Genomic DNA, 13,225 nt, shown 5'->3' on the forward strand with positions numbered 1-13,225 from the left:
TTACCGCAGGAAACCGCACTGCTGGACTCATTTAGGAATCAGGTTACTGCACCGTAACACAGCGGCGGTACGTGTATAACAAACCGAGTACTTTCGGCCCTCCTGGCAGCGCGCGAGGCAGAGACATTTGTGTGAGGAGACGGCGACCCTGGACGGCCACGGACCGCCGACGAGCAGAACCGGCGCGGAGGCAGCCCTCCCTCGCGAGAGGCGCCCCCAAACCCTCCCTGGGGCAGCCGCCGCCACCTCCACACAGCCGCGCCGCCTCTCCCGCTTCCCAACGCGGAAGGGAGCCCGCCACCAGGCCCCCCCCCGCGGGGAGCCGCCTGGTCCGGTCCGGTCCGGTCCGGTCCGGTCCGGGGCCGCCCCTCCCCCCACGACTGAGGAGGCCGCCGCGAGCCGCCCGCGGGGCGCGGAGCCCGGGCTGCCCGGGCTGTGGGGGGAGCCGCGGCCGCCCCGGCCGGGGCCGCGCTCCCACCTGCGCACACGCGCTCCCACAGGCTCGGCGGCTGCCCGGCTGCCGCCATGGCGCCCGCGTCGCCACGGCAACCGCCGCCGCGGCGCCGCCATGGGCGGGGCACGTTCCTGTTCCCGTTCGCGTTCCCCTTCCGGGTCGGCGCGCGGGCGGGGCGGAGCCGCCGCACGTGGCCGCGGCAGGTAAGTGGCGGGGCCCGGCCGCCACCCGCCGCCGCGGCCGGGCAGCTCCTTCCCCTCTCCCTCCCCCAGCCCGCACCGCCGCCGCCCCCCCGGGGGCCCCTTCGCGCTGCGGCCCGGCGGAGCCGCTCCCGGCGCCTAATGAGACTCAGGCCCGCAGCGGCCTTCGCCACGGCCCGCTTCCGCCGCATGGAGGAGGGAGGCCGGGGCCGGGCAGAGGCGGCGGGTTCCCCGGGGAAGCCCCGGCCCGCACCGCAGCGGCGAGCCCCGGATGCGGGGGCGCCGCTGCGGCTGTGCGGGCGGGGGCCGCGCGCGGCGGCGGCGGGGGGCGGCGGGCCGTACCCGCTGGGAGCGCCACCCCTGGCCGCCTCCCCTTGCGGCGCCCGGGCCGGGCCGCGCTGGAAGCGGGGCCGCGCCGAGCAGGCCCAGCCGGTGCTGGCGCGGGGCCTCCGCCTCGGCGGCAGGGCAGGGCCGGGAACCGCCCCCCTCCCGCGCCGGGCGGGCGAGCGCGGGCCGCGCTGGCGGGCGGGGGCGCTTCACGCACCTGCGGGCTGCGTTGGGCCGCGCGGGCGGGCCTGCTGGTGGCGGGTGTGCTGCGGCGTGCCCGGGCCCCTTCCAGGGCGTTTTAGCGGGGTTTAACTGTGGTTGAAAGGAAGGAAACCAAGTAGGACTAAATAGGTTTCCCAGCACAGGGAGGGGGAGCGTTAGCAGAGGATTTCCAAAGGGGTCTGTGCTGTAACCTGCTCATGGCATAAATGTGCTGACAAAGGAGGTGGATAGCAAGGATGTGAAATAGCAAAGAGAAGCAAATTAAAGTAATCACAAACCTTTGAAAGGATCTTGGAATACTGACTGTGCAGGCAAAAAAATGATAGAAGTACAGTGTAAATAAATGCAAAGTGATTCATACATGGGAAAAAACCCATCGTAACTATAGATATCAATTGATGTATTTATACATGTGTGTCATTGTGATTTAGGAAAGATCTTTGAAGAGTAGATAGTTCTGTGAAAATGTCATGCTTAGCTGTCAAAAACACAAAAAGTTAGGAGTTACCAAGGCAGCAATAAAGAGCAAGACAAAAATCATCACTTCACCACTGCAGTGGGCTGAATTTTCAGTGCCGCGTGCAGGTCTGATTACCTCCATCACAGAAAGCATGTTGTGAAATTGGAAAAAGACTGCTAGGGACAATCAGAGGTATGGAATGATTTCAGAATAAAGACAGATCAAATAGACTAGGACTTCCTTCATCTTGTCAAAGCTGTGCACTAACTTCTTTACTGTGTTTTTCAGAATGATAATAAAGAAAAAGGGAAAAGAAGTTCATGAGGAAACTGCACAGAAAAAGAAAAAGGTGAAAAGCAGCGGGACCCAGACTATCATTAAAATTGAGAAAGATGATCAAAGTGTCATTAAAACTAAGGATGATGACTGTTTTGAGACAAAGGCAAAAACAAAAGGAAGGAAAAAGAAAAGTTTAAAAGAGGATGAATGTTTAGACCAATTAAAATCGAAGAAGAGCAAAAACAAAAAGAAGAAAGTTTGCACTGAATTACAGGAAGAAGCACATTCTGAAAGCTTGGTGAATGTAGAAAGCCATCTGGATTTAGAACCACAAGAAGAATCAGAGAAACAAACTAAAATTGTCAAAAAGAAGAAAAAAAAAGACCCACATCATTCCTTCTTATCATGGGAGAATAATCAGAGTAGTGATGTAGGCCTTTCAAATCATCATACAGATGGTACTCAGGAAAATGAATTTGCTTTCAAGAAAAGCAGGAAGAACATTGCTTTGAATTTGGAATGGGATGATGAAGTAACTAAGAAAAAAAAGAAGAAAGGCATTTTTTCTTTAGCATTAGAGGACTACCAGGACAGTGAACAAAAACAATCAAAAAAAGATCTTAAAAAAACTCACAAAAACATGTCACGAGAAAAAGATGTTACTGGCAAAAACCATGGAACAGATATTGTCCAGAATGATGGGGAGAGTTATATGAAGAGAAAGAAGAAGAAAAAGAAAAAAGATAAGCCTGCCTCCATTTTACCACTGACATGTAATCAGGACAATATCCATGGAGTTAATGATAGCCACATTGCAATAAATGACTTCAGAAAAAGGAAAAGAAAGAATTCCCAGGAGTTTACATTCGTGAATAAAGAGGAAGAAGATAACATTGAGAACTCTGAAAGTTCTAGAGAGACAACCAAGAAGAAGAAGAAGAGAAGCAAAATTGTTTCCTCTTCAATATGTGAAGATAATCAGGACCACAGTCATAGAGTTCCTGATGAGTATCTACCTACACAGCAAGAAGTTGAGTCTGAAGAAGAAGAGCTTTCTGGAAAAAAACAGAGGAAGAATATCAAGGATAATAATGATGTAACCAAGAAGAAAAAGAAAAAGAAGATTCAAAAAGAGGAGGAGGAAACAGTTGATTCAATATTTGCCATAAGTGATGACAACACATCCAAAAGCAAAAAAATAATGCTACCAGAAAGCAATGAAAAGGAGGAGGAGAGTGGAACCAAGCTAGCTGAATGTGTCACAGGGGATGTTGTAGAAAGGGTATTATGTAATTACAATCATCTGCTCTCTGACAAAAAAACTAAAAAAAGAAAAAAAGTACAGCGGGATTCTGCTGAAGAACCGGGTTCAAAAGCAAATATAAAAAAGAAAAAGGTCAAGAGAGAAAACACGGGAAATGAGGCCTCGGTAAGTAGGAAATAAGAGACTATCTTTGCACCCTTCTGCTAAAGAACTGAAAGATTTTTAGGTAGACAGTTTCCTATTTTGTGAGCTGTTCTGCCGGCTCAGACCTTTAGGTTGTGTTTTAGGTCAGCAGAGTGGTGGGCCTCCTCTGGGGTGTGAGAAACAGCATGCAGGATCAGTCTACCGATTTCAGTTTATAGCAGTGATGAAAGACAGAACAGTGTTTTTTAGTGCCTACTGCTGTAGTCAGGTAGTGTTTCAATTGCAAAAACATAAAATGCATAAATCATGTATTATAACTACTAGCAGGAATTGGTGCAAAATCAAAACTAGTATCTGTAGTCATAAAAATTCTCTCCTGTCTCCCCTACAGTTGCTTTTATCCAAGTGAGTGGCAATGCTCATATAGGCCCCGATTTTAATACCATGTCATTTACTCTGAGCAGCTAATAGCATATTGGTATCATGAGTACATCTGAGTGTGTGTGTCAGACTCTTCCCCTCAAGATTTTGCTGATGCTGGAACTGCATAGTGTTAGAGAAATTTAGCCAAAACTTACTGTCTAACTTGGACAAAACTTTAGAGAAAATCCTAGGCCTAGAAAATAGACTAGGCCTAAAACATCGATGTATAAATTCTGATAGAAAAGTATTAGAGAACATCCTAAATGAAAACTCAAACACAAATTTTTAATGAAAAAAATGTACACAAGACAAAAATAAATATATTTGAGAACTGTGTAAACTGAAACTCAGAGTAACTGGAACTACATCCAGACTGATTGACTGTTAAAGGCAATCCTGTCCAAGAGTCTTAGAGTATTGCCATTTCTGTGGTGAAATATACCCAGAGAGGAATTGGTGCAATAACAAGAAAGCAGAAATGCTTGTTTGAGATCTTTAAAAAAAATGAAAGATTTGAAATGCAGGGGCTGCTTCTTTCTAATTTTTTGAAAATTAGACTATTAAGATGTGGGTTTTCTTTAATTTTCTCTTCCTTCTTCTGTGATAGTCTTAGTGTCACATTTTAAAGCTAAGTGTCTGAAGTTAGCACCTACATGCCTAACCTATGTTGATGTCATTGGGAACTAAGCTGTGAGACACACAGAAATTCAACGGGCATCTGTTCCTATCCTTCGATGCTTAAACACCTTTCAGAAAAAAGCTGGTTGCAAGTCATTAGGAGCCTGTCTTTATTTGCATAGGTAATGAGAAACTGAGCTCCAGTTGGTGTTGGTAGAGAACTGTGAATGCTTAGCATGTTGAAAAAGGCACTAGATAATGAATGATCACTGGAGATTTTTGTAAGCTAGGGACAGAGCGGGCAGTGGTAATTGCTGCCTCACTACTTAGGTTTGCACCCGCTAGCTCAGAACTCCGCAGTGGAGAGGTAAAACCTCCATCCTTCCTGGAGAAGATGCTGGTGTCTGGGTTACCACCCAGTCTACCAGATATGTGGAGAGCTTAAAGAAGCCCCTCTTCCTCCCCCCCCCCCCCCCCAAAAAAAATCAGTGTATTAGATTCAAGCTGAAAGCCAGGTTCATGGGACATGGTTTAACATTTAAATTGCCTCTGAGGCTTAGAAATGTTTGCTAAGTCTGTTAGCACTTCATAGTATGTGCTCTGCTTTGTTATGCACTCACGTGGTTTCTTCATGTTCTGCAGAAATGTATACACTTTCTGGGGTCTAGTACTAATAATTAAATACAGATTTCAGTATATAAACAGGTTCTTCAGCTTTCATGGAGACATTTCCACAAAGGTTTGTGTTGGGAGCGTGTATGCTTATCATTAGGTAAGCAGATGCTTGGGCTTCCTTACTTAGGTTTTCCCTTTTGACCTTTCAAAGGACAGGGTGGTTTTATTGCTGAGGTATAATTTCTAATTCAATTGACATTGCCTTGTTGAGACTGTTAGACATTATTTGGATTCTTGCAGCTGCTCACATGTGTGTGGAGGCAAGATAAGCCTTAGAATGACAAGTACAATTGCATGATGGTGGTGACCAATTATGATGGAAAACACAGCAAGTGCCTTGCAAACAACTGAGGAGAAGGGGGTAGGGTGATGCATGTTTTGTTTCTTTTCTCCATATTCAGCTCTATACATAAATAATAACTACTTCAGAGAAATTCTCAGGATTTAAAGTCTGGGTAATCGGTTCTGAAGAAAGCTAGTTTTTGTTAGGCCAAATGACATTACTAGAATAAATTGTGGATAATGCCAGTCTTGCTTTCAACTCTGTCACAGTGCTGACACATTTTCCAGTCTACAAGGTGTTATAACTATTGCTGCATTCCTTGAAAATCCTCTCCTGGGTTTCTGCAGCAAGCAAAGTAGCGGGTTTCTGTAGACAAGTGGAGTGATATTCATTCACGTAATATCAAAGATTCACATTCGTCCCACTGAATGTCATTACTCAGCAGAGTAAGGAGGAGGTTGAAATAATCTGGAGAAAACAAAAAAAATAGCTAATACAAAACATGTAAAATAATACCTCTGAGATTGTTCTATGGTAATGTATGGAAATTTGTGGAAAAAGTGAATGTATCTGAGAACTGATTGCACTGACAATGAATTTATTACGTGTGAAAAGTAATCTTACTGCAGTCACTACATAGTAAACCTTGGTTTGTATGGGGGGTTCTAGTTGGTTTCTTAAGATGTGAAAATACAGCTGACAGTTTCAAAAAATGTTTTGCTAATAGTTAGTTGAGCCATTGCTAGTATTCTCTCATTTTGGTGGTCTGACTGCACCACCTTTAGCACAATACCAGCAGCCTGCATAAGTATTCATCTGGCCAGCAGCGCAGAGTACATGTGGGAGGGAATATATGCCAGCTGTGGGCGTGCAAGGCTCAGGCCTCTTTCACTTCAGTGAATACTGCCACTGATGCCTGTGGGAACAGACTAGGGTCTTGAACTTCTCACAGTTTTTCTGTACGCTTTAAAAGGAAATAGCTATGAGAATGAACAAATCTTTTTAATGGCAAGCATTGTGCTTAGGTGGTGACTCTTGCAAGGAGAGGGAGCCCACAGATACAGTGTTCTTTTCCCTTGTAAGAAAGCATGCTTTGTTTCGTAGCAAAGATGCTACCACAAAGTCTGGAGTGCCTCATATTTAAGGGAATTTCTTACTGGTATAGAGTCCAGTGAGAATCAACTGACAAATACAGCAGACGTATCTCCTGTGCTACAGAACTTAGTTTACTTCTTTGAAATTGTTTGGTTGCAGATAGCATAATCCTGCAATGTGTTAATGTTCTTCTCAGAAGTTCGGGGAAGATGAGGTTGGCTTACCCTCGGAGAGGCTTGATCCTGCTAATTCTTGGTGTTCAATAATCTTCAGTAGGCCAGTAGCATGCTGTGAATTAGCTAGGATGGGGGTGCACATCCTCTTTGCTTGTCTGCCACCTACCCTTCAAGGTTAAAAAAAAAAAAAAAAAAAAAAAAAACAAACCCACTGTTGCAGCTGTTCGCAGAATCCTGTCACCACAGTTTTTCCACTTGTTTTAAGAGATCTGAAAAGACAGTACCAGGTCATCTAGAAGTAAGTTGCGTATTCCTTTTTTCAGTTAAGAGAATGAGCTCTCCTTATTGTAGACAGAATTTTTTTCTCCTAATTTTCGATGGTGGATGTATTTGGGTATATGTAAAAATCACTGAACAGAAGGTAGCTTTGGAAAATGAGTTAAATCACTAATGGCTCTGCTTAAAACTGTAAACCCTCGAAAGAATAAAAGCAGCTTCTGCTGACAGAAGTATGTAACAAATCTTTTCCTTGTCTTAATGTTCCTTGGCTATCTCATGCTTGGGTTATTGTGCTAGCTGCATCAATAGATCTTCCCTTTGACCACCTTTTCCAGGCTGGTTGAAAGCTTATGGCTCTAATTTACCACTATTGTGAACTTATTACTTATCCTGTTATACCAGATGCCCAAAAATCTTATACTTACTACAGATTTGGAAAAGAAGGGTTGAGGGCAATGAGCTAGAAACTCCAGCCAGTGGGAGCAAAAGCTGCTGAAGTGCTGCAATTTGTGGAAGTTACTAGTAATGGGCTCCTCTTGGACTCTGCCACTGTTTTACCTCCTGCCGCCCTGCCCCTTCCATTCCTGCTTTACCTGCTCTGTTTCTAGTATCATCTTCCCGCTCCTCCCTCTCAGCTGTGGTGCTTGCTCACTGTTTGATGCCATTGCAGGGGACACTGGATGTGTCAGTGTCACGCCTCTCCCCTTACTCTTTATCTTTCCAGACTGGAAGCTCCTTGGGGACCATCTTCTGCTCTGCATTTGTGCAGTCCTGAGCACAATGCAGCTCACTTTGATTGTTCTGCTTGTAGTGGAAGCGGCCAGTGGGACCCACGTACTTCATCAAGCTTGTTCTGTGCATTCAGAAGGGGCATTATCTTATTACAGATTTTATTTTATTTTTTACTTTCACTCCTTTTGCTGTTCATTTTGCATGTAAATTTAACTTTTGTAAAACTGTTTAATTTGAAATGACCTTGCCTGCAGAGTTGACTGTGTGTTCTGATGATGTTGGCAGGTCCTTTTTAACACACACATTTAAAAAGTCCCTTAGGCTTTTTATGAAAAAAGGATGACACCTCCACAGACTTCTATTTTGCAAACCTTCAGTGGATATCTCTCCCTCTTGGAGAAAAACCTCTGCAAAGAAATGCACAGGTTTAGCTGGCATTTCCAGCTTAGATTTGACTGTTCCTTCTTGCCCAAAAGTACTACTACCACATTGCTCAGTGTTCTTATGCTTGTGGACATAGCTATGTAAATTCTAACAGATAGAATGGATAATAATATTTATACAAGTTTTTCCTGTTTTACAGGAACATGTGGATGATGTAACTATTGTGCAGGAAAAAAAAGGAAACTGTGATGAAATTAATATAGACAAGGTATGCTTTGTCTTAATTCTGTAAAATATAAAGCAGTTCAGCATCTAAGGTATGCATAGAATTTGTAACAAAAAGAGTTGTGCTTTATTGTTAGTCTGTGCCAAAATTGCACCGGGTAGAGCTCTGTTGGAAAGGTACTGTATCTTCTATGGGCTAAGTCCAAAATGTATAGCTGCAGTGAATGTCAGAAGGCTTGAACTGGATGATTAGGTTAAATACACCTTTGTTTGCCTCTCATCACTGTTGGCAGTTTCAGGGTAGCTACTACCTGCAGTTAGAGAATTAAACATATTTGGTACAGCAAAATGTTCATTTAAAATACCACTACCAAAAGTATAGTTCTGGAGTTGAGCATGTAAAAGGATAAAATGTAACTTTCTAATTACCCTTCTAAAACACAGAATGTATCTAATCATCTTATTCTTCCTTCATGTTTTCACTGTGAATTAAATTAACTGTCAATTAATGCGCAGAAGACAAGCCCTTTTGCTGTTTTTTCTGCATGCTAGGTGAGACGGCAGGCTCTGCAAGAAGAAATCGATAGAGAATCTGGCAAAACTAAGGTTTTCAGTACCAAAGTGGAACCGGTATGTATAAATTGAGACCTTGATCTGATAAAAATATTGTGTCCAGAGCTACTTCCTGAAAATGCACTGCACTCTTTTCTGTATGCGGATCACGTATGTGGCTTGGCATATCAGTCTTCCTTCTGACTGTAAATTTAAGGTCATGCTATAGAACAAATTAGTGCAATCTCAAGAGAGTCTGGGAGCAGACCAGTGAACTACAACTGCAGTAGGAATTGTGCAGTGCTCTAAATCCCATCATCAGTCCTGAAAAGCAACATTTTCTCTGGCTGCTCTGGAGAATAAGCCAAGATGAATTGCTGCAAAAGCATTTTCTGCTTATTCTGAAATACAAATAATGCTAGACCATGGATATATCTGTCACTGAATTTTATCCGTATTGTTATCTGAAAGAATTTGCAGACATTCAGCAGTGGGGATGCCACTGGAAAGGTGGAAAGGATGACTACTTACAGTGCATGCATGCAATACCTAGTCAGTCCTCTCTCAACTTTCTACATCTCCCCTCCACCTCTTTGAAAGATGCTTCTTTGTTCTTTGCATTTGCATCCTACTCGGCCTGTGTCCTGACAGGTTTACAGTATGTATCTGTAACTGTTGCAGTAGCCTTTAGCAGAGCAAGGAGATTTGGGAGGAGAGAAAGCTTTACATATAAGTCAAGATGCTTAGTTGTCTGCAAAACTATTCACTGACAGCATGCACAGAAAGTAGAAATACACCTCAGACAAATGCCAGAAACAACTTAGTAAATTTGTGTAGTGGGAGGCAGACTATGCAAGAGCTCTGGAACTGCAACTGTTTAACCAGCTCTGAAGTCATTGAGAAAAATGACATCTTTGGCAGGGAATTCCAGTTCTCTGATGTGGAACTGTTACTGGTTATTGGTGCCCTGAAGAATAGAAGCTATGAAAACTACTTCATGAGCTTCACAAAGAGTAAGCTGGAAATGCTGCAGCAAAAGCTCTGTGTAGTGATTGCCAGCAGTTCACTTACTTAAAAAAAAAAAACAAACAAAGGGGCGGGGGGTTGAAAAGCTGCAGTTATTTCTGCATGTGTGCTGGTATCACTCTCCCATTCCAAGAGGAGAACAAATGGGTGTGTATGTGTGCCCCTGTGTAGGAGACCAGGGCTTTTACAGCAGCTTGTCTTTGAGTAAGGTAAAAATACTAAATCATTATGGAAGACTTTCTTTTAATAGTAAGTATTCTAGCCTGTGATATTGAAGGATACTGTAGCCCTGCATTTTTGTAACTTAGAAAACCTGCTACAGCTTGCCTCCAATATTGTGTAGCATACTGTGTGTCATGTTGGCTGTCTAGGGGGGAATGACTGTTTCATGCAAGCTACAACTGTTCAGTTGGAAGGATTTCAGGCTTAATGAACGCAAGACTAAATTCATGTTTTTTTCCTTTGATGTAGCCAACTCAGTCTGTTTAATTAATGATCAAACATTCTTCCATTAATGTCACCCCCAATTTTAAAGAAAAAGAGGTGTAGCAGTCCTGCCAAAAACAGTTAGAAATGACTACCTATCTCCTAGCCTATGAGTCAAATAAGATCCTTAGCTAATGAAGCATGTTCTTAGGTAAGCCAAAAGTTCATAAACTACTTAAATCATATGATATATTCTGGATTATCCACAAACACAAATGGTGGAATTATGATTTTACTTGAGCTATTATCTGTATTCTCAGACAGGAACCCATACATGCAGACAAAAGGAAAATCCTAAAGGCGTGGCCTGGTCCAAAGAAACCAGTGAAGAGCAAAGATAATGAATGGCAAACTGAGAGGGACCAGGAGGGTTAAGAGTATTATGTTTAATCCTTTTGGTTAAGGATGTGTCCTCAGTTTTGCACCCTTGTAATATAATTGGTGATTAGTGGGATGAGAACGTAATTGTTACTTAAAGCACATGAACCAGATGGAAAGCTGTCTCCAAAACTAGCATAACAAAACATTGCTGAAGACAACAACTACCTAACTAGACAGCAGGAAAATGAAAAGATAGCTCTAAGAAGTGACAGAGTGAAAGAGACAGATGATTAAGTCTGAAAATTGTCTTAGAATAAGAGGAATAATTGGGCAAGGTCTTGCTCTTTCTTTGAGCTAAATACTATCCACAGAGCAGAAAAGTCAGATTTCTACAGAGGGAAGGGAGATTCTGAAGCTGCATTAAACCCTGTCTCCAGGCTAAATGAACTGAAATGTTAATGTAGCTGCACTCATGCAGGGTTATGTCATCCTTTTATCACATACCTCAGTAAGTACTGCAAGTGGAATGACTCTTTCCTAGCTCTGTCAGTCCTGCCTCAGTTTTGGTAGCTGGTTCTGTTCTCAAGCTACACAGCCAGACATTGTGCTCCTTAGCCTCGGTGTTATTTAATTTTAGTGTTAATTTTATTTCACAGGATACAAAGTTTGGCCAGTGGAGTACAGCTGCTTTTCAAAGTCCTGACCAAGGAATGAAGTTTCTTAGACTGATGGGGGGTTTTAAAAAGGGCTCTGCGTCTATGCAAGATCTCTCAGCGACTGCGAACAAACCGAACATGGCTCTGAACAGGGAAGGGGAAGAGAAGTTACAGCAGGCCCTGAAAATGGAATTTGATAAAGCAATGGACTTGAAGCAACACAGAAGAATTGGTCTTGGATTCCAACCTGCTGCCAACAAAAAAGTGTACATAGACAAATACACATCTAGATCTATAAAACTTGAAGATTAAACTCTTAAGTAATAAAAAGAATTAAAATTCAACAAGCAAAATTTTTTTGCTTTTCCTTTTTACTTGAAATAAAAAATCAAAATGTTTTTAAAAATTGATTTATGAGGTAATTGCAGTACAAGTTTTCAACTGGATACTACAGTGTCTGTGGAGCTGGGTCTTCACTTCAGCTGAACAGTAAGTTTTTGAAACCTTTACAGTGCTTTTTACAAGGCAAGAGAGCCTTCAACAAAGACTGAAGACACACGGGCAAAGCCTGCAACAAGTTGCAGCTTGGTAAATGTTTTTTATGATGCTGATTTCATAATTAGCTACATTAATGATTCAAATGGAATTTAGTATTTGGTGGAATTTTCACATTTTTGCACTCAGTGAGTGGTGCGAAGCAATGGCTTTTTACTTCAAAGAACTGCTACTGGTGTACCTACAGATTGGACAAGGGGAGGATTTTTAATCTGAAAGTGGATTCTTAATTAGCATATTTGTTACAATGATGCATATTGTTGAATATCCTGTGCATTTTAGTATGCTGTGGCAGTTTGGTTTTCAAAAAGTTGCGCTTATCTGGATAAATGAAGATAAATGCTTTCTGGATAGCAGCACCAAATATATGCTTCTAGATTTGCTGAATTATAGAAGGCAAGACAGTTTTAATAGGGTGCTTATGGGTTTCATTATAAATCAGTTTGAATGAAATTTCTAACCTTTGGATTTTTCAGTCAGATATACTGTGCTTTCATTGGCTTTTTAAGAGTACCAAAAAAGGGGCAGTTGCATATTTATTTGCAGTACGTATTCAGCAGTCCAAAACAGTCTAGCAGTGTCTTGCTTGAAGTTATGAAAAGATGATGGAAAACTGTCATATTTTAGTATTAGCTCTGCCATTCGTTATGGGAGACACCGTTCTCTGAAGTTTGTGTAGCTCCAGTTCTTCAACAGGACAAAGTGAACATCTCTTGCATCTGTGCCTGCAGTAGTAATGGTGGCCTACTCAGGAGGAGCAGGGAGGGAAAAAACAAAACAGTAACTCCCTCTTCCCCTGGCCAGGTTACTACTTCTAGTGCCTCAGCTACTTCTTTTTCTGTGGAACTACCGATCACTATTTGCTAGGACGATGCCTGCTAACCTGCTATTTTTTATTCTTTTAAGGCAATCTCTAATTCCACAATAGCGTTCTCCCTAGGACTGCTCTACCTGAAAGCAGCTGCCTCCAGGCAGAACCTCTGCTAACAAAGCAGTAGTTGGTTCCAGTGCACCTCGGGCAACTCCTGAGGGGAAATTAAAATGATGCTGAGGTTCTAGTGTAAGCAGTCACCGGGGATTGATCCATTCCCATACATGAGAAAGAAGGAAATGCTGAACTGCCTCTTGGAGGGTCTGTGCTTGCCTCTGCGGAAACACTGTCATTTAAAACCACCACTCCCTCGGGTGAGTGACTTGTTCTGCACCACTGCTTCTCAAAACTGAGTGACTGGCTTCACAGTCCTTTCTTGGCTTCAGCTGTGCTTTGCTTCAATTCAGGTAGTGGAGATGTCTCACCAACTAGAGCTCGTAGTTTTTTTGATAGCAGTGCAACTAACAGTGCCAAGGGAATACATGTTCCCCTCATGCTGTTGTTTTTTATTCTCATTT

At 43.1% G+C, this 13,225-nt stretch overlaps 2 protein-coding genes across 5 annotated transcripts in view; one reads left to right on the forward strand and one right to left on the reverse strand.

Moving 5' to 3' along the window:
• Positions 1-664, reverse strand: part of IQCK (IQ motif containing K) — a 47,538-nt gene extending 46,874 nt beyond the window's left edge. The window contains exon 1 of one of the 3 annotated variants that reach the window (XM_064520314.1): positions 479-664. In XM_064520314.1, coding sequence (XP_064376384.1) covers positions 479-527 — 49 coding nt within the window. In that variant the 5' untranslated portion in view covers positions 528-664. The remainder of the gene's footprint in view (positions 1-478) is intronic. The other 2 variants (XM_064520315.1, XM_064520316.1) reach the window with 2 other exon arrangements.
• On the forward strand, positions 513-12,315 carry KNOP1 (lysine rich nucleolar protein 1). Of its 2 annotated transcripts, none has more exons than XM_064520310.1 (5): positions 513-657; positions 1,952-3,371; positions 8,215-8,283; positions 8,793-8,870; positions 11,282-12,315. In XM_064520310.1, exons 1-5 carry the CDS (start codon positions 569-571, stop codon positions 11,591-11,593), a joined length of 1,968 nt encoding a protein of 655 aa, XP_064376380.1. In that variant the 5' UTR covers positions 513-568; the 3' UTR covers positions 11,594-12,315. The 2 variants fall into 2 exon arrangements, with proteins under 2 accessions (XP_064376380.1, XP_064376381.1); XM_064520311.1 differs by lacking the exon at positions 513-657 and adding an exon at positions 1,395-1,855.
• Positions 12,316-13,225: the final 910 nt, after the last annotated feature.

The sequence above is a fragment of the Dromaius novaehollandiae genome, chromosome 14 (assembly GCF_036370855.1).
Source record: "Dromaius novaehollandiae isolate bDroNov1 chromosome 14, bDroNov1.hap1, whole genome shotgun sequence".
NCBI classification, from domain to species: domain Eukaryota; kingdom Metazoa; phylum Chordata; class Aves; order Casuariiformes; family Dromaiidae; genus Dromaius; species Dromaius novaehollandiae.